The sequence below is a fragment of the Lissotriton vulgaris genome, chromosome 12 (genome assembly GCF_964263255.1).
Source record: "Lissotriton vulgaris chromosome 12, aLisVul1.2, whole genome shotgun sequence".
Lineage (NCBI taxonomy): Eukaryota > Metazoa > Chordata > Amphibia > Caudata > Salamandridae > Lissotriton > Lissotriton vulgaris.
Genome location: NC_141700.1, coordinates 187,805,846 through 187,827,549, shown reverse-complemented (window position 1 = coordinate 187,827,549; position 21,704 = coordinate 187,805,846). Strand labels below are relative to the sequence as shown.

The 21,704-nt window shown below is 41.2% G+C and overlaps 1 protein-coding gene across 1 annotated transcript in view; it reads right to left on the bottom strand.

Moving 5' to 3' along the window:
- Window positions 1–21,704, bottom strand: part of ADAMTS18 (ADAM metallopeptidase with thrombospondin type 1 motif 18) — a 340,132-nt gene that overhangs the window by 99,089 nt on the left and 219,339 nt on the right. The window contains exons 13-15 of the mRNA XM_086947715.1: window positions 17,687–17,859; window positions 13,861–13,991; window positions 8,816–8,939 (exon numbers count right to left, since the gene is read on the bottom strand). Coding sequence (XP_086803841.1) covers window positions 8,816–8,939; window positions 13,861–13,991; window positions 17,687–17,859 — 428 coding nt within the window. The remainder of the gene's footprint in view (window positions 1–8,815; window positions 8,940–13,860; window positions 13,992–17,686; window positions 17,860–21,704) is intronic.

The window sequence follows — 21,704 nt, the reverse complement described above, 5'->3', positions numbered from 1 at the left end:
TTTCATTTATTTTTTTTGCATATATGAGCGTCCTAAGCCCCCCTCAGAAAACCTAGAGGGTCAGGAAGTGTCTTCCCTGCCCCCTTCTACCCATTCCGAACATTGTTTGCCCTCCATCTTGTGTCTCAATTCTACCGAAACACAAAATGGAGGACTCCCGTTACGTTGCCGGTACGCGTACCGGGGCGCGCACCGGTGAGCGCTCGCTAAAAAAAGGTGGGAAAGTAATTTACAGAAAAACCACTGGAGACACTTTCATCAAATATAAAATAGGCCCTACTACATAGCAGTCCCTACCATTTACCCAAATTTGATGGAATTCCATTGAGAAAATTATGCTGTAGGCCTGACTAAATATCCTGAGGTAAATTACATGACAAAAACACATATGAAGTGTTAGAATTGACAACCAATTAAAATGTTTCTTTCATTTTCTACTATTATTTCAAGACATTTGATTGGTTATGCACCTGAATATATATAAAGAAAGAGAGAGAAACAGCCATTTTGACTACTACTTCCTGAAGTACATTTCAAGAGCATTTTCACTGACAACTTTAACTTCTTTTTCAAAGGTAAGATATAATTTTAAAAATTTGAAAGGAGAACTATGTTATGCACTTTAAATTAATTTAGGGAAACGTTTTCAGATAGTTACATACTGTCCCTCTATAAGAGTTAGTCATTGAGAAAGACTTAATTATTTAAATTATTGATTGAGTTAGGCTTCTGTGGTATAAGAATGAATTTACTTAGGCTTCATCACAGGCACTTTTTAATAGTTCTACTTCCTGCCTGAAACCATGCACTGCACTGCCCAAAGATAACTTCACTGTTAAAAACTCACAAGTACCTGTCTGAACTTAAACCCAACAGTGCCCTATCTCCACTGATATATTTATTTTTAATGCAATTTCCAGCAAGAAAATGGAAGCACAGCAAAAAGAAAAGACAATTTCATTTCAAATTAAGATTGAAAACAATCCTAACGAAGAAAAAGAAGAAGTAGACTTTATGGATGAAACAGTAGACCAAGAATTAATAAAATGTGCTGAAGAATGTGATTCTTGGAATGAAAAGGAGGACATACCTGATGATTTAATGTTACAAATTTGAAAAATCAGAACAATAAATTTAAATTTTAAAAGTTAAAATTGTTTGAGACATTATTCTTTTTAATATGAAAATTATGAAATAGTACCCAAAAAGATAAAATATAAAGTGAGACTTAAAATATACTGTGCAACTTTTTTGTGTTCTCCCACTATATTATCTCCAATGTGTATTTAACATCTCTTTATCATCTCCTGCCTCCATGTTCTTTCTGCTCCCCCCGCAAAAAAAACGATAATAAAAATTATTATTTTTTGCCCCGCGGGGGCCTTATAAAGCCCCCTCATCAAACCTAGGGGTCAGGGAGGATGTACTCTGCCCCCTTATGCTCATTTCCCCCTTTGTTTTTCTCCACCTCTTGTCTCTCAATCCTACCGAGAGACAAGATGGCGGCCGTTCCGGACTGTTTAGAATGTTGACAGACACCGGAGAGCCAATCAGCTTCACTTCGCGAAGTTCCGTTACGCGTCAGGTACGCGAACCGGGGCGCTAACCGGAGCGCTGTTACAGATATATAATTTTTTTTTTACGTTAATTTATCAAAATCCACTGGAGCACTTATATTGAGACATAGCAAAGGCACGTCGGGCAAACAATATCTACAATTTTGCCAACTTTCGTGGAAATCCATTCAGCGGTTCGAGCTAAAAGTGAGTCCAACCGCCCTATGAACAAAATGTTCCATTTTCCTGACAATTTCAGCCAATTCTGTCCACAAACGCCAAAATTATTCGACATAGAATTTTCAGAAATCCCATAGGAAAAAAATCCTAACTATATATATCTACTGGCGACCGCCAGTAGGTAATATATATATATATCTATATATATATATATATATATATATATATATATATATATATATATATATATATATATATATATATATATATATATATATATATTATTATTGGACATTTATTAAGCGCCTGGTTACGCCACTGGCGTGTCCCCGCGCTATGACAAGTGGAGTGACTGTCCCCCCTCTCCCCAACCAAGCTATCTACTGATAAAGATGTGTTTTAAGTTTTTTCCTAAACTGGATTTCGGAGGGTTCAAGCCGAAGTTCCAGTGGCAGATTATTCCAGCACTTGGGAGCAAGGTATCTGAAGGATCTGCCTCCCATACGAGCTTTAGATATTCTTGGAACTTTTAACAGCCCGGTCTGCGAGGACCGGAGACTGCGTGTAGGCTCGTAATAGACTGCTAGGCTCTGGAGCGGAAGAGGTGCCTTGCCGTTCAGAATACGATGGCAGGTGGCAAGGGCCTTAAACTTCACTCTCCTCTCGATGGGGAGCCAATGGAGCGCTCGCAAGGCTGGCTTGGCGGATGACCTCCTGGGGAGTCTGAGGACCAACCGCGCTGCCGCGTTTTGAAGAACCTGCAGGCGGCCGATGACCCTGCCTGTGGCCCCCAAATAGAGCAGATTCCCATAATCGAGTCGGGAGGTGACCAAGGCATGCACCAGCGTCTGACGAGCAGAGATGGGAAGCAGGTCTAAGACTTTCCTGAGGGCTCTCAGAACACTGAAGCATACCCCCGCCACCCGACCGACATGTGGGCCAAAGGTGAGGTCCTTATCGAGCCACACGCCCAGGTTCCTGGCCTCACGGCAGGGAGCGGGGACTTCCCCCAGACAAGGTGGCCACCACGCCGACGACCACGCCGACGGTGCACCCCCCACCACGAGCACCTCGGTCTTGCTCCCGTTCAGCTTTAAACAGTTGGCAGACATCCAGGCAGCAAGGTCTTTCATGCAGTTTCTGAAGATGTCTGCCGCAAGACCGGGCGCGCGCGATAGGGAGATGACCAACTGCGTGTCATCGGCGTAGGACACCAGGCGGAGGCCATGACCCTCCACAATGGCCGCCAGGGGGGAGACGTAGATGTTGAATAGAGTTGGGCTCAGGGACAAACCCTGAGGTACGCCCTGGCCCAGCTCAATCTCCCTGGAATAGCACTCACCCAGTCTGACTTGAAAGCACCTCTCAGAGAGGAAGGACTTGATCCAGCCAAGCGCAGCTCCTGTCACCCCGCCTCCATTCAGACACTGTAGCAAGGTGGAATGTGCTACAGTGTCGAATGCTGCGCTTAAGTCTAGAAGGATCAGTGCCATCGTCTGGCCCTCGTCTACTCCCTGTCTAAGTGCTTCTACCGCCACGAGGAGAGCAGACTCCGTCGAGTGACGGGGACGGAAGCCAAATTGCGAGTCGTGGAGTAGCGAAGCCATCTCCACGAACTGCATGAGCTGTATGTTGGCTATTTTTTCCGCCACCTTCGCCATGTAGGGAAGGAGGGAAATAGGACGGAGGTTATCCAGCTTTTCAAAGCTAACGTTGGCCTTTTTTTGCAGGGGAAGTACCACCGCCTGTTTCCAGGCCTTCGGGACCACCTGAGACTCAAAGGAGATGTCCAGCAGCTGACGCACATAGGGCTCTAGCACTGGCAAGCTGTCCTTGAGCCGGCTGGGGGTGGTCGGATCTCTGGGGGAACCGGATTTGATGGATCTATATATATATATATATATATATATGTGTGTATGTATCCAACTCCAAAATGCCTCGTAAGGAGCCCACAACCTTGATTGGGCAGCCTATGCTCAGGAACGAGGCTTCCTGAATATAAACACCAGCAGTTCCTCCTTTGACTTAAAAAGAAGTGCGCCGGGACTGGTTGTTTCATTTTAAACTTTGTTTAATTCAAGGAACTTCACAACAGCAAGAGGCACACAATCCCAACGTTTCTGCTTACCAGAGCCTTGATCACGGGAAATCGCTCTGATTTTCGAATTACCCACGTGAGTTCTTTTAAAGCGCAGGTCATGCATGCATGCAGATGGGGCACACTACACATTGACGCTAAGGTAATAACATGCAAGGGAAGAAAGACTATTTAGCGCTGAACATTTAATTGTGCTATTCTCCATGCATTTCAAGTTGGTTATTGAATTCCCTTGCACAATCTGAAAAAGAATACGGCTTGCGCTTTTATAGAAATCACGCAAGCAATTTGAAAATCACAGAGGTTTCCCATGATCAAGGCTCTGGTGAGCAGAAACGTTGGTAGTGTATGCCTCTCGCGGTTGTGAAGTTCCATGAATTAAACCAATTTAAAACGACACAACCAGTGCCGGTGCACTTCTTTTTAAGTGAAAGGAGGAACAGTTGGTGTGTATATATAAATATATTTGTGTATATATATATATATATATAAAACACCCTAGAGAGGGTTAGGAAAGTACCACGTGCTAGTCTTTTTGTTAAAGAACAAAGTCCTGATACTGAAGGTAAATTTCGCATCATAACACCATATGCTGCCGACTCATACAAACTGCGATCCATTTTGTCTAAACATTGGCATATTTTAAAATCGGATCAAATTGTAGGGCCGGATATCCCCAACACCCCACTGATCACATTCAGAAAGGCCAGATCACTCAGGGACAAGATGGTTCATAGCTATCTGCCACCGTTGAAAAGACCACTAGGCACCTTGAAAGACGCCAAAGGCTTTTTTCCTTGCGGAAAATGCAAAGCCTGTGCCTCAAGTAAAAGGACGTTAACATACCGAGTCCCAGGAATTAAGAACGGTAGGAAAATAGCAAAGTTTATGTCATGTCAGTCTGACTTTGTTGTTTATTGCCTCATGTGCCCCTGTCAGTTACAGTATGTTGGGAGTACCATCAATCCTGTTAAGTTGAGAATTTTGGAACATATGCGGGCCATTGTGAATAAGGACATCACGTATCCAGTGGCCCGTCATTTCTCCCTTAAACATAACAGTGATAGAAACCTTCTTAGATATTTCTGTTTGGACCGAGTCGAGGAAAATCCCAGGGGGGGTAATAGATTACTTGCACTCAGAAGACTCGAGTCCCGTTATATTATAGACCTCGAGACGAAAGCACCTGGAGGCTTAAATTTGGGAGAGGAACTGGCCTCACACCTGGGTTGAACAGATGTGCAGTTCCATGCTATGACTTCCTGTCAAGTTGAGTACTGAATATCCAACATTGACTTGACATTTTGCTAATTTGTGCTAAGGTTTTTTGGAGTTGTTTTGTATGTTTTTGTTTTTGCTTTTTGTTTTTGATGTGTGATGGATGCTTTCATCACCACTGAAATTATACTGAAGGATATGCTTAAATAGGTAACCACATTGTATGTTTTGCAGTCCATACAGGGGCTGCAATTGCCGATCCACGGCAAGATTTTTCCGACCTGTGCACTTTATACATACGGTGTTCATGTCGTAGGTTGGTTAGGTTTCAACATTATACCACTGTCTTAACCTTGTGATATACTTTATAAGATTAGTATTGGGTTTTTTGTTGACAGGAGGATAGCCGATACACGGCATTATTGTTGTTTGTGGTGTTACTATTAGCAAAACAGTATTATAATTGTGATATTGAGACACTCTAAGATGGCGCCCCTTGCTGCAAAAAAGCATCAGTCCTTTGTTTGTTTCTTTATATGTTTGTAAACATTCATAATGGCGCTGCGCTCGTCTTGTGAGACGAAAACATTGAGAAAGGGAGGGCTCTCCCGAAACGCGTCTGTCCTGAATAAACTTGCCCTGTGAATACGAGCTGTGCCGTGCTTGCGAGTGCTTCTTTCTTCCTTTGACCCGGCTGGGCATTTTGAGGATTGTGGAGCTTCGATATATATATATATATATATATACAACGAAAGCGCAGGAACCCTCTTGGGAGCAACCACACACAAACTCAATCACAAACTCCTTTATTTCAAGTACTTGCCAGCAGGCTTTCAAAGGTGAGGTTTCTTAAGAAATAAAACGCCAAATGCATTTCGAGAGCAAGAGCTCTCTTCGTCAATGGCAAAGTTAATTCAGCTGCTGAAGCTCTCCCCTCAAGTAATTAGTCCCTGCCTTCTGGGCGTTAGCAAAACAGTGGCGTTTCTGGGATTTGGAGTCCCTTGATGAAGGTGGGGTGCGTTTCAGCGAAATGGATGCACATAATTCTCAGTTGGTATTAAGGCACGACTCCATTGTCAGCCTGCCTTGCTTTATAGTAGCTGATGGAGTGTTCAAGGAGCCACCCCTGCAGAGCTCCAAGACGTTCGTGTCCACATGCTCCTCTGTGATGAAGAGCTGGCTCCGCATCAGCATATTTACAACAAGGGGTGGTAAGGGACAGAGTCTCTGAATTAAGCAGAAAGCTCTCACCCAGTCAAGAGATCAGGGCTAGATCCAACACCGTTTTTAGCTCACTGCACCATCCCAGTTTAAGAACCTGGCTGTATGCAAATTAGTCTGTTCCTGTCCCAGTGCATGATGGGAACAGGGCAAACCAAACTACAAAAGCCAATTCTTACACTGGGAAGGAAACAAGCTCCCGGGGACCGGTTTCTGGCATTACAGCCGTCTTCGGCCCGGTTTGCTTGAATCCTGATGGTGCAATGAGCAAGGGTCTCACATCTGAGAATACCCTTCCACGCTTAGGGTGGACAAAAATATTTACAACAAGGGGTGGTGAGGGACAGGGTCTCGGAATTAAGCAGAAAGCTCTCACCCAGTCAAGAGATCAGGGCTAGATCCAACACCGTTTTTTAGCTCAATGCACCATTCCAGTTTCAGAACCTGGCTGTATGCAAATTAGTCTGTTCCTGTCCCAGTGCATGATGGGAACAGGGCAAACCAAACTACAAAAGCCAATTCTTACACTGGGAAGGAAACAAGCTCCCGGGGACCGGTTTCTGGCATTACAGCCGTCTTCGGCCCGGTTTGCTTTAATCCTGATGGTGCAATGAGCAAGGGTCTCACATCTGAGAATACCCTTCCACGCTTAGGGTGGACAAAAATATTTACAACAAGGGGTGGTGAGGGACAGAGTCTCTGAATTAAGCAGAAAGCTCTCACCCAGTCAAGAGATCAGGGCTAGATCCAACACCGTTTTTTAGCTCAATGCACCATTCCAGTTTCAGAACCTGGCTGTATGCAAATTAGTCTGTTCCTGTCCCAGTGCATGATGGGAACAGGGCAAACCAAACTACAAAAGCCAATTCTTACACTGGGAAGGAAACAAGCTCCCGGGGACCGGTTTCTGGCATTACAGCCGTCTTCGGCCCGGTTTGCTTTAATCCTGATGGTGCAATGAGCAAGGGTCTCACATCTGAGAATACCCTTCCACGCTTAGGGTGGACAAAAATATTTACAACAAGGGGTGGTGAGGGACAGAGTCTCTGAATTAAGCAGAAAGCTCTCACCCAGTCAAGAAATCAGGGCTAGATCCAACACCGTTTTTTAGCTCACTGCACCATCCCAGTTTCAGAACCTGGCTGTATGCAAATTAGTCTGTTCCTGTCCCAGTGCATGATGGGAACAGGGCAAACCAAACTACAAAAGCCAATTCTTACACTGGGAAGGAAACAAGCTCCCGGGGACCGGTTTCTGGCATTACAGCCATCTTCGGCCCGGTTTGCTTGAATCCTGATGGTGCAATGAGCAAGGGTCTCACATCTGAGAATACCCTTCCACGCTTAGGGTGGACAAAAATATTTACAACAAGGGGTGGTGAGGGACAGAGTCTCTGAATTAAGCAGAAAGCTCTCACCCAGTCAAGAGATCAGGGCTAGATCCAACACCGCTCCGCATCAGCAGCAGGTCGCTCCCACGACCGGGCGGCCGTTAAAAATCCAACAAAAGCGCAGGAACACTCTTGGGAGCAACCACACACAAACTCAATCACAAACTCCTTTATTTCAAATACTTGCCAGCAGGCTTTCAAATGTGAGGTTTCTTAAGAAATAAAACGGCAAATGCATTTTGAGAGCAAGAGCTCTCTTCGTCAGTGGCAAAGTTAATTCAGCTGCTGAAGCTCTCCCCTCAAGTAATTAGTCCCCGCCTTCTGGGCGTTAGCAAAACAGTGGCGTTTCCGGGATCTGGAGTCCTTCTTTGATGAAGGTGGGGTGCGTTTCAGCGAAATGGATGCACATAATTCTCAGTTGGTATATATATATATATATATATCTATATATATATATATATATATATATATATACATATATATATATATATATATATATATATATATATATATATATATATATATATATATATATATATATATATATATATATATGTGATCAAGCTCCCTAGTGGAGTGAAACGCGTTACCTCATATGACAAGTTTTGAACCTGCTACTCACTCGAGTTGGATTATTGGAGAGCTTCACTGTTGACTGTCTGCTGTGGCGCTGCGAGGTCTGCACCCTGCTGCTGCTTGTCATCCATTTGACAGGCGGGGATTTCTTCATATATATATATATATATATATATATATATATATAGATATATGTGTGTGAAAATTTTATGGTGATATATTTACATTTGCTAAAGTGTGAAAGGAGGCACGGGATTGTCGCACACCTTAGCAGCATTTTTCCACTGCCTAGCAAACCTGCTTTTTAACTATTAACCAACTAGCAGTTGAACAGCAAAATCACAGCTTTCCAGTGGTTTATATTAATCTAGTTATTCCTCCTGAAAAACTTTGTGTGAAAAACTGTCCCCAGCATTTCTTCATAAACCTTAAAGATCATAATTTTAATGATAAAACAGATAAGCTTGTGCTAGCTATGTGACATTGCTTAAGTAGTTAAACGTAGTTCTGGATGAAAAACAGTAGCAAGAATAGTGATGTAAGTGCCATAGAAAAAAAATCTAAAGCCATTCTTACCATTAGCTCTGTGTTGATTCAAATATTGCCCTTTAAAAAACTTGCACGTAGAATTATCACCATTACAAACTCCACAGGCATCGAAAGCAGCATTGGAGCCAAGTGCATGATCACATCCCACCAGCTGTAATAAAGGGAAAAAATAAATAATAAGCAACACTTGTCGAAATTGATGCTAATGTGAACAAATACTGTTAGAAATGGGGTTACTGGTTGACTGGGATGTGAGTCCTGGTCAAGCAGCAACCGCAATCCTAGTTAGGGTAAGGCAGAAGGAAACCCCATATTAACCTAAGCTCAAAACCCTGGTAGCTTGGTACAGAGCAGTCAGGTTTAACTTGGAGGCATAGGTAAAGTACTTGTGCAACACTTCAAACAGTAAAACAGTGAAAACACTGCACAAAAAGATCCACACCAGATTAAAACAACAGAGACTTAATTTAATAAATAAAACAAGATTCTAACACAACGAAAATCCAAATATTAGAACTGGTTATGAATCTTTAAAGAATAACGTGTAAAAATCGTGCCTAAAAGCAGAAAGTTACAACTACAGCTATGTGGTTCCACTGGACCATGTGAAAATCAAAAATTCAGGCCAATCACGATGGAGCGCGGGTCGGATACATTCCCAGATAAGTCCCAGTGAAGTTTTACCTTCTCATGTTTTGTGCCAAGAGTCCTGCTTGCATTGGACACAAATGCAGGGAGCAAAGAGAGCACTGCTGGTGTTGGTCGATGTGGTGGGAAGAGCAGACTGGGCATCTCGGTTGAGCGAGCTGGAGCTTCGCGGTGGCAGTCCTCTGCCGTAGATTGATTCTTGCTGTTCAAAGAGACAGCCAGACAGCCGCTTGTGCTTACCTTTGGTGTGAGTGGTGGGGTTCCACTGCAAATAGCCCTGTTTGCAGTCGCAAAGAGACCAAAATCTTGATTTAGAGAGTCTGTGACCCACACCAAGGGTTCAGGACCTGAGAGGCACCACTTGGGGGTTATAAACATGCTGCAGCTGGATCCAGAAGCTGGTTGAGGAGCCTTTTATGTCCTTAAGACTCAAATCAGGAGACCAGCAGACTGGTCATTTGAGTCACTCTTGTGTCCTGGGTTGAAGTTGAATTTGCAGATCCTGTTTTTCTTCCCCAGGCAAGAGGGCAGCAGGTCAGCACAACCGGGCAACAGTTCCTTTAGGGCAGCAGTCAAGCAGAGTGGCAATCCGTGTAGCAGCACAGCAGTCTTTCTAGCATAGTGTCCAGAGGTCCAGATGCGTACTGAAGAGTTGGTTTCTGAGATCCTTGTTTTATACCCTGGTGCCTGGTTCTGGAAGGTAGGAAAAGTGCCACGGCAGGGTTATTATGTCCTTTGTGTAAATGCAGACAGGCTATTCAGTTGTAAGTGGGGATTTTTTCAGCTCCACCCTCCCCCCACCATTTTTGCCAGCAAATAGCCCATCCAAGCACACCTAATCCCTCTATTGTGTGACTGCCTTTGAGGAATTCACAAAGTCTAATTTTCAGTTACATCGAGGCATGGGACCCAGGCCAAAAAAGGCTAAGTGTAGAAAAATGCCAACTTTCTAAAACCTTTACGTTTGTGTTGAAAAAACAGACTGCACCACAAAATATGACTTTTCACCCCACTACCAAATACACCAATCATGAACCCATTTGGAAAGTACACTTATAAGGTAACTTCAATGTTATCCTATGGGAGAAATAGGCCTTGCAGTAATGAAAAATGAATTTAGGAATTTTTCACTACCAGGACATATAAACTTAAAAGCACAGGTCCAACTTTTTTATACACACTGAACCCTGGCCTTTGTACTGTCCAGGGGTCTACCTTAGGGGTGACTTACATGTTGTAAAATGGAAGGTTTGTGTCTGCAAAATGTTGGCTCCACCCCTTTGACCAATTGTATCAGCCTGCAGGTCACTGTATGAACTTCTTGAAAGATACTTGGATACTTTTCTCCAGCCTTAGGTCCAAAAACGGAGGTCCTACAAAGAGGATACTTCTGCTTTCTTGAATCACCTGTTCCAAATACCAACAACAGACATCAAGACATGGTGGTCGTGCACCATTGATGTAATTGCTCTTTATACGGCAATCCACAACAATGAAGGCATAGAAGTAGTTGAATGGGCATTACTGCAGGAAGAACATGTTGGAGCCAACAAAGTATTCCTATTGGAACTTTTACATGTTTGTTTATACCACAGCTATTTCTCCTGAATGGTGAATTTTATTTACAGAAGAATGGAGCCACCATGGGTTTTGCAGGAGCACCCAGCTACGCGAACATCTTGGCCAAATTTGAAGAACAATATATCTTCAACACCAGGTATGGCAATGACACACAGTTTTATATATCCGATGCATCAATGATATGTTCCTTATTTGGAAGGGTTGCAAGGAAGACCCTGAAACTAACATCTTCACATTAAACCAAAAAAATCTGTGGATTCAATTCACTTATGCCATTAGCAATCAAGACATTTCATTTCTGGATGTATTGATCAAACTATCTTCAGTAGGCATCAGCAAGTGTTTATAAAAACAACAACTGATAGCAACAATTCTTTGCTTTTCCACAGCTTCCACCGTCAAAACTTATAACAACATGTATTACTTTCACAGTTCCTTTGTATAAAGAGCACCATATCAGACAACAAAGAGTGTTCATCAAAATTAGAGGAATACAAATTTCAATTTATGGTCAGAGGGTACCCAGTTGACATACTCAACACAGCTGCACGAGTGATATCTCTAGATCGAACAAGTTTACTAAAAAAGCACAACAAAAAACCATTGCGCATGGTGTTCATTTAATTATATTCCACAAAGTCCTATGTCATCAAAGGCATTATTCACTGACGATGGGAGCTATTAAATACTGAACCAGATTTTAAAGAATTGTTTGCCTATGAACCTATCTTTGTATACCAGCGCCCGAGAAATCTAAAAGAAAAATTAGCATAATAAAATCTGTCAACCAGGAAACATAAACAGGCACTAAACAAATTCAAAATTGCATCCATTGCAGCAATATGATCGTTGGCAACACAGCAGGTCATCCAGAAACAGATCAAATTGTCAAACCTCGGCATTCATCAGATTGTAACACCAACAATGTCATTTACAGCATACAATGCCCTTGTGGCCTAGCATGAGTAGGAAAGACGAAGCTAAAGATAAAGATACTCTTAACGGAACACAAAAGCATGACACACAATAACAATAGAAACTCCAGTCTAAGAGCACATTGGCTTGATAGAAATCATAGCATAGCTCAATTCAGATTCCAAATCATAGAAGTTATCAGATTTAACCCTGAAATCAACATCCACAAAATTCGTAGGCAAAGGGAAAGCATTTGGATTGGGAAATGTTATACTCTTTTCCCTAAGGCGTGAAACAATAAAATAGAGATGTTATGCTATCTGTAATTTACTTCAATAAGGTACATGTCTAGCTTCTGGCAATGGACATTTTACTCATTTGCAGCAATGGGTTTTCTGTATTGTTATTCTGATCATGTAAGGTTTTCTCTCGTGTAATTTCCCATATTTTAACAGCTGTTTTCATGAGTTAGTGCCATATCTTTTTTCTCATTGTAACAGTCCCTCTTATGTACTGTCTAATCACTATTGCCACATGTTCATATATTATGGTAAACCAGTTTATAAAAAAGCAACATATGTTTCTATGGCAACATGCATAATAAAACAGATGTTGTTATCAATCCTTCATCACTCATGACACATTTTGACTTTGGAATGTTGCTTCTGAAATTGTATACATCTATTTTTCCACATCTTGTTTTCGGTCAGTTTTCAAGCTTGGTGACCACAATGTGATTAATTACGGCATGCGCCAACTCACAGACACTCGGGTGTTTCACTTTGATTAATTTTAATGTTCATTGTGTATAGGATGACATTAGGATGTCACTTATTGTCACTACACTTATGGGTCAGTTCCGGGTTACGCCGCACCAGCCAGCTTCACAACTCATTTAAAAGGCACTTCAGACACCTGAATTTGCTCATGGATTATTCGCTGGAGGTGTCGTTTGTTTTGTGATTAGACCGCCTTCACCAGGTAAATAGCTCATGTGGCAGCTACTTTTCTATTGTTGAACAGAAACTTTTGGCAGCAGTTTAGTCACTGCGTCTTTCACTTATTCGCATTTTGACAGTTACTTGAGGTTCCAGCGGTTGGTAAACTTGGCTCTTAATCTGCATTTGTAGTTGGTGCATTGGTTCTCCAATGCATCGGCAAGGAAAAACTTTTGATTCACTGAAAGCCAGCACTCACTACTTTTAATACAATTAACACATTGGCAACCAATATTGTTTTTCACAGATTTAGATCGCACAGTGAATGCATTGTGAGTTCACTGTTCGGCATCATACACATGAGTGTATTTTCATCTATTACGGTTTTGTTAAGGAGCAGAGACAAGTTTGGAGGAGCATCCTGTATGAACTTTGAATACTAGAATTGCCACGTTTTCAATAAGGTATCTTGGAGCTTTGGAAATCACTGTTTACTTCGATTAACTGCACTTGGTTGCACCAGGTTGTGCACTCTGGGCCTGGTTTACCACTTTGTTACCAGCTATTGACAAAGGTTTGTTTGTCAACTCGAAATGGCAGTTTAAAAGTGCACATACAGACTCTGCACTAGCAGGACTGAGAGGTTAAATTGCTACTTAAGTGGGTGGCACAACCAGTGCTGCAGGCCCACTGATAGCATTTAATTTACAGACCCTGGCCACCCGTAGTGCCACTTTACTATGGACTAAGTACATTAAATATGCCAATTGGATATAAGCCAAGTCTACCATGTTTTAAGGAGAGAGCACAAGCATTTTAGCACTGGTTAGCAGTGTTAAAGTGCAGAGAGTCCTAAAGCCAACACAAACAAATTCAACAAAAATGGGAAGGTAAAGGCAAAAGGTTTTGGGGTGACCCTGTAGAGAAGGATAGGTATAACAAATACACTTAAACTGCCTATGCACATGTATGACAAAAAAAAACACTTACTTCACACCGCCCATCAATACAGATGTTATAACTGCTCTCAGAGCATGGTGTGCCGTCTTTCACCTTGTTGGACATGGCGAAGAAAAAGTCAAAGTCTTCTGCAGCGCAGTACAGTTTGCATTTATCGTCATCTGTCATAAAGTAAACATTTATTTTATTTTTTTCACTTGTCTGGGTGAAGCTCTGTGTTGCAAATTGAGCAATGCTTTTGTCAGTAGCCCCAGACCTACCTAAAGTACATATAAATCCTTATGATAAAATAGCAAATTAATTTAAAACACACAGATATAGAACATTGAGCCACATACTAAAGGCAAATACATTGTTCTTTGCAGTCTTATAAGTTCAGAGGGCACACTTCGTAATGTCAATTAGACAAGAACAACAGCACTGATAACCATGAGTCATTAAGCATCTCTCTTCACCAAGATTACACACTAAAACTAAAGAGAATTTAAAGTGTACACGGACTTTAACTCTGTGTAAGTAAATAGAAACAATTATATAATCAACACAATGTTCCTCATGATCAAATTAAGTGGGTAACACATTATGAGGATTATTTACCCCTTTGTGGTCTATATTCCATTCTGTCAGAGCAGCAGAGGAATGCACTCTGCTACTCCAACATCTATGGCCCGCCTTGTTTAGAAATCACCACCTGTATGGTGGCCATCTCTGTGCCTTCAGAAGAGCCCTAACCAGATCAGCTCCTCTAGAGGGACTGGAACTTTGCTGCATGGGCCCCCGAGTACCCTAGGGCGTCCACCTAAAATAGGGTGGATGGACTGTGATTCTTACAACAATGGCCCAATTTCAGTCAACCTTCAGTCAAAAGTTTCCAACCATAAGAGGCAGAGACATTTTCGCTCACCCATATCTAAAAAGGGAGGGTGAACCTGGAGTTCTTCCGGCAGGGTGCACTGCCGCAGAGTAAGCTGTCTGCCAAACTGTAACTAAGACCCTAATGCTCATATTTTCATACAATGCAAAACAGTTTCAGAGTCCTGATGAAGTGCCCACTGTTGGCATTAGAAAGGTCACCCTCATTGTCCACAAAAAATAGGTGCACAGCTTTGGGCAACACGCTGAGAAACACAGAGATGAGACAGTTCTGGTCACAGTTCACTGTTACCAAACATTGTTCTTTGTGCTCTGTAATTCCTTAATAGTTAAACTGTAAGCATAATAATAAGGCTTGAACAATGTGTTATACATGCTTCTGTTACATGCAACATGTTTTAATGGCAGGCTGTCTTAAAGAGACACTTTTACTATCTATTAAATGAAGATATTGTTTTCTTCAGTTGCTACAAAATTATTAATGTTAAGTACTTCTAATGTTATTTAAACTAGGGATTACACAACTCCAAAGCACCCATACCTCATACCTCATCGTTCTCCATAGTTTCCTATATAGATATTAGCTTCTCTAGAGCCTTTAGCTGCTGCAATTAATCAGTCAGCAAACTTCAAATGTGCTTAAATTCCTCTGTAAGTTTATGTTACCATGTTTGGGTTTACTATTGTATCTTCTTGGTCCATTAGACATTGCATCGTGCATACTTTATAATATTAAAAACTATTTTTTTCCTTCTGACAATCTGTTCCCTATCTAAAGCGTTTTCAAATCTTCTTCATTATTGCATCCGAGTCCATGCACAAGGAAGCGTGTCCAGTTGAACCAACCAAAGGTGTCTGAACAAGAACACTCTTGATATTTTGTGTAAAGACAAGATTTCTGGCACTTTGTGTGGATCTTGGTAAAACACTTTTTCATCCACTGGTGGCTTTCTTATGCAACAGGTATTATTCTGATTCCTGAAGGGCAGCAGCTGGCCAAATCGTTGGCCTGTTGTCATGGATTTAAGCATTTTCCTCTTCAAATGCTTTCCAGCTGTTTTATATCAAAACATTGACCACCTGTAATTTATACTAAGGCCAGTTGGTTCACAGTAATAGTATACCACTGAACCCAACGAAGATCGTTAGATAAGAACATACCTCTTGAAACTCTGCCTGAGGCATCATTCCAAGGTCTCCATTGGGTTCTTTGTGAATGCCACAGGCCTCCTCCTGTTTGTAAGGCTGTACCTCAGCTGTGGATCATCCTCTTTAAAGAATAGTTCACAGGATGACAACAACCACATTTAACCATTTGTTTTAGCAGGTTAAACATCAAGTTCCATTTTACAAAGATTTACTTCAGTTTAAATTTAAAACACAGGATATTTTCTGCCTTGCATTGCTTACAGAAGCATAGCCCACCTATGGCTTTTCACAACTCATGGAAAACATAATTCAGTGAAGTACTATGAGATTAGAGGACTCTCTTCCCCAAGCTTTGGCCTGTTTCCTTGGGTACTGCCTCCTTGAGACACATTCTCAAAGTCTATAAACTTGGAGTGATATTCTAAATAAATATATTTCTTGAATTATGGCTATTTATAAAGTACCACATTCACACGGCAGGAAGATCTAGCTGCTATCCAGGACGTCATAGAGTTATTCAAAGACACTATATGAAGGTTGAAGGCCTAAACAATCTGCACATCATTAATATATGGATTTAGAGAATTGCCATGCAGCCCATAGACACAGGTCTCGGTAAGGTAATGCTTGTTTATGTGGAGAATATCCAAGATTTCAGCTTTTTGCTAAACTTGAGTAAAGTGGTTTAAATTCACATAATTAGGAGATGGCTGTTTTCATAGCTTGGCTGCTGCCACTCTGCAAGCTCTACCACATAATTTCCTAATTTGGTTTACGAGATGGCAAGGAAAGTATGGGATTGCAGACAGTAGATTAACGGGAGGATAATGTTTAACATACTTTTTTTTTACTTAGGACAGAGTGGCAATGGCTGTTGTAGATTTCGTAAGTCATACATGCAGCTTTAAATTGAACCTGCAAGGAAACTGGCGGTTGTGTAGTTGTTTAATATATTATCCCTTGTTATCTGGACTGCAGAATGCTTTAAACTTACTCTCTTCAAAGTTCATACAATTAAAATGTGCTTCTTCCGGTGAACACAAAATAAATCACAAACGGCCAGATTCATGAAAGACCCGTTTTGCGAGTCTGAAATAGCGATTCATAAGGAATCGCTATTACAGACTCGCAAAACGGGATTCATGTAGGAATCGCAAAATTAAATGCGATTCCTACAGATTCCTTATTTGCGATTAGCAAATTGCTAATCGCAAATAAGGAATAACTCCCCATTCATTCCTATGGGCCAAAAGGCCCATAGGAATGAATGGGGAGTATTCCTTATTTGCGATTAGCAATTTGCTAATCGCAAATAAGATAGCGATTTGAAGGGTGCCAGGGGTGTCCAATGGACACCCTGTAGCACCCCTTAAATGCACATTTCAACAGGTGTTGCGCACACACATGTCCAAAGGACATGTGTGTGTGTGTAACATGCAACTTAGAAAAATGCTTTTAAAAGCATTTTTCTAAGTTTTCGCTATTTACCACGAGGTTTGACCTCGCGGTAAATAACGGCCGAAATTTGCGAATTCACAATTTTAAAATGTTTCAAGAATAGCATTTAAGGAATCTCTAATATAGATTCCTTAAATGCTATTCCTCGCAAATTTCCGAGTTTCTAAATAGCGAATTTTGCATTTGGGATGATGAATCCCAAATGCAAAAATTGCACTCGCAAAGGGCCAGATTCTCAGAATCTGGCCCTTTGCGAGCGCAAATATGATTGATGAATCAGGCTGAAAGTGAATAGCAAGTTGTGCAGAAATGTGTATAAACACAAATTAAAAATCTAAACTTAGTAACAGACTTCCAAGTGGTTTTATTTCCTTACCTTCAACTTTGGTATATGGTTTCCACCTGTAGTACCAGCCACGGAATGGCTTACTGTTGTATTCAGCACATTGTTGTGCACGAAAGTCCACACTATTAGCTGGGCATGACTGAATATTGCAAAGTTGATAAATGCGACTCGACCCCTGACAGAACTTGCCGCCATATTGTGGTCTAAGGAAAAAAATGAATGTTGACAAATACATAAATGCATATAAAGTTAATCTATACATCAACTCACTTTAACTGCTGGTGGGCATGTCATAAAAAGCACATTGATTTATTGTGCAACAGAAATATAAACATAGCCACACAGCAATAACTTCGCATTTTGGATAACTGTCCATGATGCATATCATAAAAAAATATTTTCTCCTTCAAAAGAAGCCCAAATCGATCACTTAAAGAAGCTATTTCTCTAATGTATTGACACATACAGAAAAACGCTTTGAATATGCTACCTATTTGTCACTTCTAGATCCTATAGAATCACAGTGATAGAGTTTTTTTTAGTTCAAACTTGCATAATTTATTTGATGTGACTAAGATCTCTCCAGGGATTAAACAACAATCATTGGCAGAGGCAGCAGGCCTGGGCTTAATCTGGTATGCATGAAGGGTAACCAAACTGAAGCTAGCAAGAGCATATTGACTGGACTCTAGTTTTAAAGCAGTCCTTTGTACAATTCAATGAAAGTAGTAGTGCGGAGGTGGAAAGATACACCCAAAAAGCCAATGGCATAAGGTGAGAAATGATTTCTTCACTGGGCTGAGTCAAGAAGTGATTGCCAAAACCTCAAGCTAATGGTTGAATGAGAGTAGCTGAAGAAGGCCAATGCTTGACCCAACATCCCACTCTATGTATATTAAAAGCAATAGCTGTGCTTGACAACTATGCTTTTAAAATGTAGACTTAAAAATGTACAATGTTTATTCCCAACTATGCAAGGAGACGGCTGATAAACTTTGATTCTGTATTTCCAAGAAGGAAATGTAGTCTATGCAGAGATTAGTAACTTGTTCCATATTGGCTGGGTAAAAGTTTTTTGCATTTGTCCATTTATTTAGAAATCTATTTGGCTTCATTCGGAAAGGTGCCAGCTTGAATATTTACTGCAGTCTTGTTTGGTCCCCTCCAGGTGGTTAAAGAGAACATGTTTATTGTAATCTAAGGTGTGCAAGGATATTACTATATAATTACCACTGGATTGAATGCTAGTTTCCATTTTATATGTGCTAGTATAACAGATAGACGTCCATGGCAATAGTAACACTCAATTGGCAGAACTCTCCATCAAGTTAATGTTTCCTTACAGCAACCTAATTCACATTGGTTTATGCCCTAGGAAACTATCCCTTCCACTGTCAGCACTGTCCTCACACAGACACAATCAATTTTATTTTGTAGACATAGTGCACATGCCTCAGGCAACATCATATATGCATTAAATCTTGGCTTGCAGGGAACACATCAGTGCATTCCTGAGGCTATCAAGGCTTCGAAAGAGAGCAGCAGCAACAGGATCCCAAACGCTGCCCCAGGTCCTGATAGGGCAATGTCTCTAGTCCTATAAAGAAGCTGGGTGAGGGATTGATGTGGGTCTTCCTCTTTATATGCTTGGCCTTGCTGCTCTGTCTGGCTCAATGCTTGGAATTATGCTTTGCTGGTTTGAGTGTTCAGCTCCGGATTCCTTCCCTACTGCTACCAAGGAGATGCCAGCAAAGGAAGAAATATAAGTGAAAACAAACTCCAGTGTTATTTCTCATACCTGTGTTAGTGAGTGTGTGTTTGTAAGTGACTGAAAGTAAATGTGATTGAGTGAGTGTAAGTGTGTTAGGTTAGTCTGTTTCAGCGAGTCAATACTAGTGAGAGAAAATCAATGAGAGATTTTATGAGTGAGAATGAATATTTGAAAGTACATGCGAGGGAGTAAGGAGTGTGAGTGGTTTGGAATGAGTGAGGAGGACATTGTGCAAGGGAGTGAAAGTGAGTCAGGCATGGTGCATGAAATGGTGCAGCAGATGCCGTTGCTCCAGTGCTCAGAGGCCTGAGGGGCCTACTGAATAGTTACTATTTGTATTTGTTAAAGCAGATCACCTGTAAACTTGGAGTTCAATGCAGAGCACTTTGTAATCGAACAGTTATGAGTGAGGGGGACTGAGTGTGGGTAAGAACATTTATGAGTGAAAGTGTGAATCACTGAGTGTGCATGTGTGGGTACATTTGTGTGTGGGTGACTGAGTGGGAATGAGATAAGTCAGAATGAGTGAGTGAGAGAGAGAGTAGAAGTGAGATAGAGTGAGTGGGGGAGAGTGAGTGATTGATACAGGGAGTGAGTATGAATGAAACTGTGTAACAGACTGGTGGTGAGTAAGAGTGTGTTTAATAGTGTTTTGTATGCCTGTGAGTCTGCCTCTGGACATGGCATATGTGAGATAATTCTTGCTTTATGGAGGCACCGAAGGTAACTTGAAGTCACAAGCATATTGGAGGTAACACTTGACATAAGGGATGGGACCAATTGCAAAATGCAAGCCATGGCATACTGGAAGTAATTTTTGTCATCTGGGGGGCATCTATAGCGCACTACTGGTGCTGGCATACTAGAGGTACTTCTTGGCTATCGTGGCATAATGGGGGTGGGAGATTGTGTTGGGTGAAGCAAACCATTAGAAAAAATTGGCTCTGACAAACTGGAGGTCATTTTTGGCATATGGGTCACACATGGTATATGGGCACTATGAAAGGCAAGCTTCTGGTACTGGCACATTTTATATCATTCTTGGCATAAGAGGGTACCCATGACAAAATACTGGAGGTAATTCCTAACATTCAGGTAGCGCCCAAGGCAAATTCTGAAAAAAATTACCCCCTGGCAAGTAATACGCCCAACGACTTTTATACATCACCAGCTGCCACTGCTGTACTGACTGAACTATTACAAGGTGAACACCCACTATTCCAGCTCAAGAGTTGATCTTTGTTTTCACTAGAAAGACTTCAATTTAGAATGTGCCTAAATGTGTCTAGGGAGAATCATGTGCTAAAGAGCTCCAAGGTAGCAAGTACTGGTGGATGACCACTTCCACTATTTCAGGCCACCTATTTCTCCCAGATTAATTCTATTTGTACTAAGTTTCTTTGGAACAATAAACGTGCTCGTATTGCACTATCCAAATTATCCCATCCAAAATCTGAAGGAGGCGTCCGATTTCCTGATTTTCGATTGTATCACAATGCATTTCTGATTTGCCAATTTTATGCTTTGTCTAAAGATGATCAAGATGTATCTAAACCTTCTTGGGTTTCTGTTGAAAGTTCACTGTTAAATTATTTTTCTTTTCAGGGTGTGATATTTATGATCAATTGTACTTTTATTTCTCAATATCCAATTTTGAAATATTCTCATCACCTATTACATACACTTTTCTTTAAACCTTTTGACGAATATCAATCTTTCCTAGCTTCCTCATTATGGTTTAACAGACACATTCCATTTCATCACAAATCATTTAATTACAAACATTGGAAAGAAAAGGGAATTTTTTATGTTTATCAAATATTTGCCAATGATTTGATTCTGCCTTTTCGTCAATTGCAAGAGATATTTCATCTACCTGATTCATGTATTCAACAATATAATGTTTTAGTTACATCTCTTCAAAATTGCCTATAGAAGTTCAATTCTCAACCTTTCCCACTCTTATTTTCACCTGTCACTCCACTATATGATGTTTCCGCTAACATTCTACTTAGCGCCTCATTCATATATAAAGCCTTATCTAATGTATCATGCCCTCGCAATAAGTCTAAGGTTGAACTTGAATGGGAACAAGACTTATCCCAAATATGGGACAAAGTATGGCAGAAACTCTTTAAAACCTCCAAGGCTGCAAAAATATCACAATCTCCATATTTTCTTTACAATAGAGTTGTTATTACGCCTTCTTTTCTTCACAAATTAAACCACTCAATTTCGTCCTCTTGTTGGTCCTGTCTTAATGCTGAAAGTTCGTTA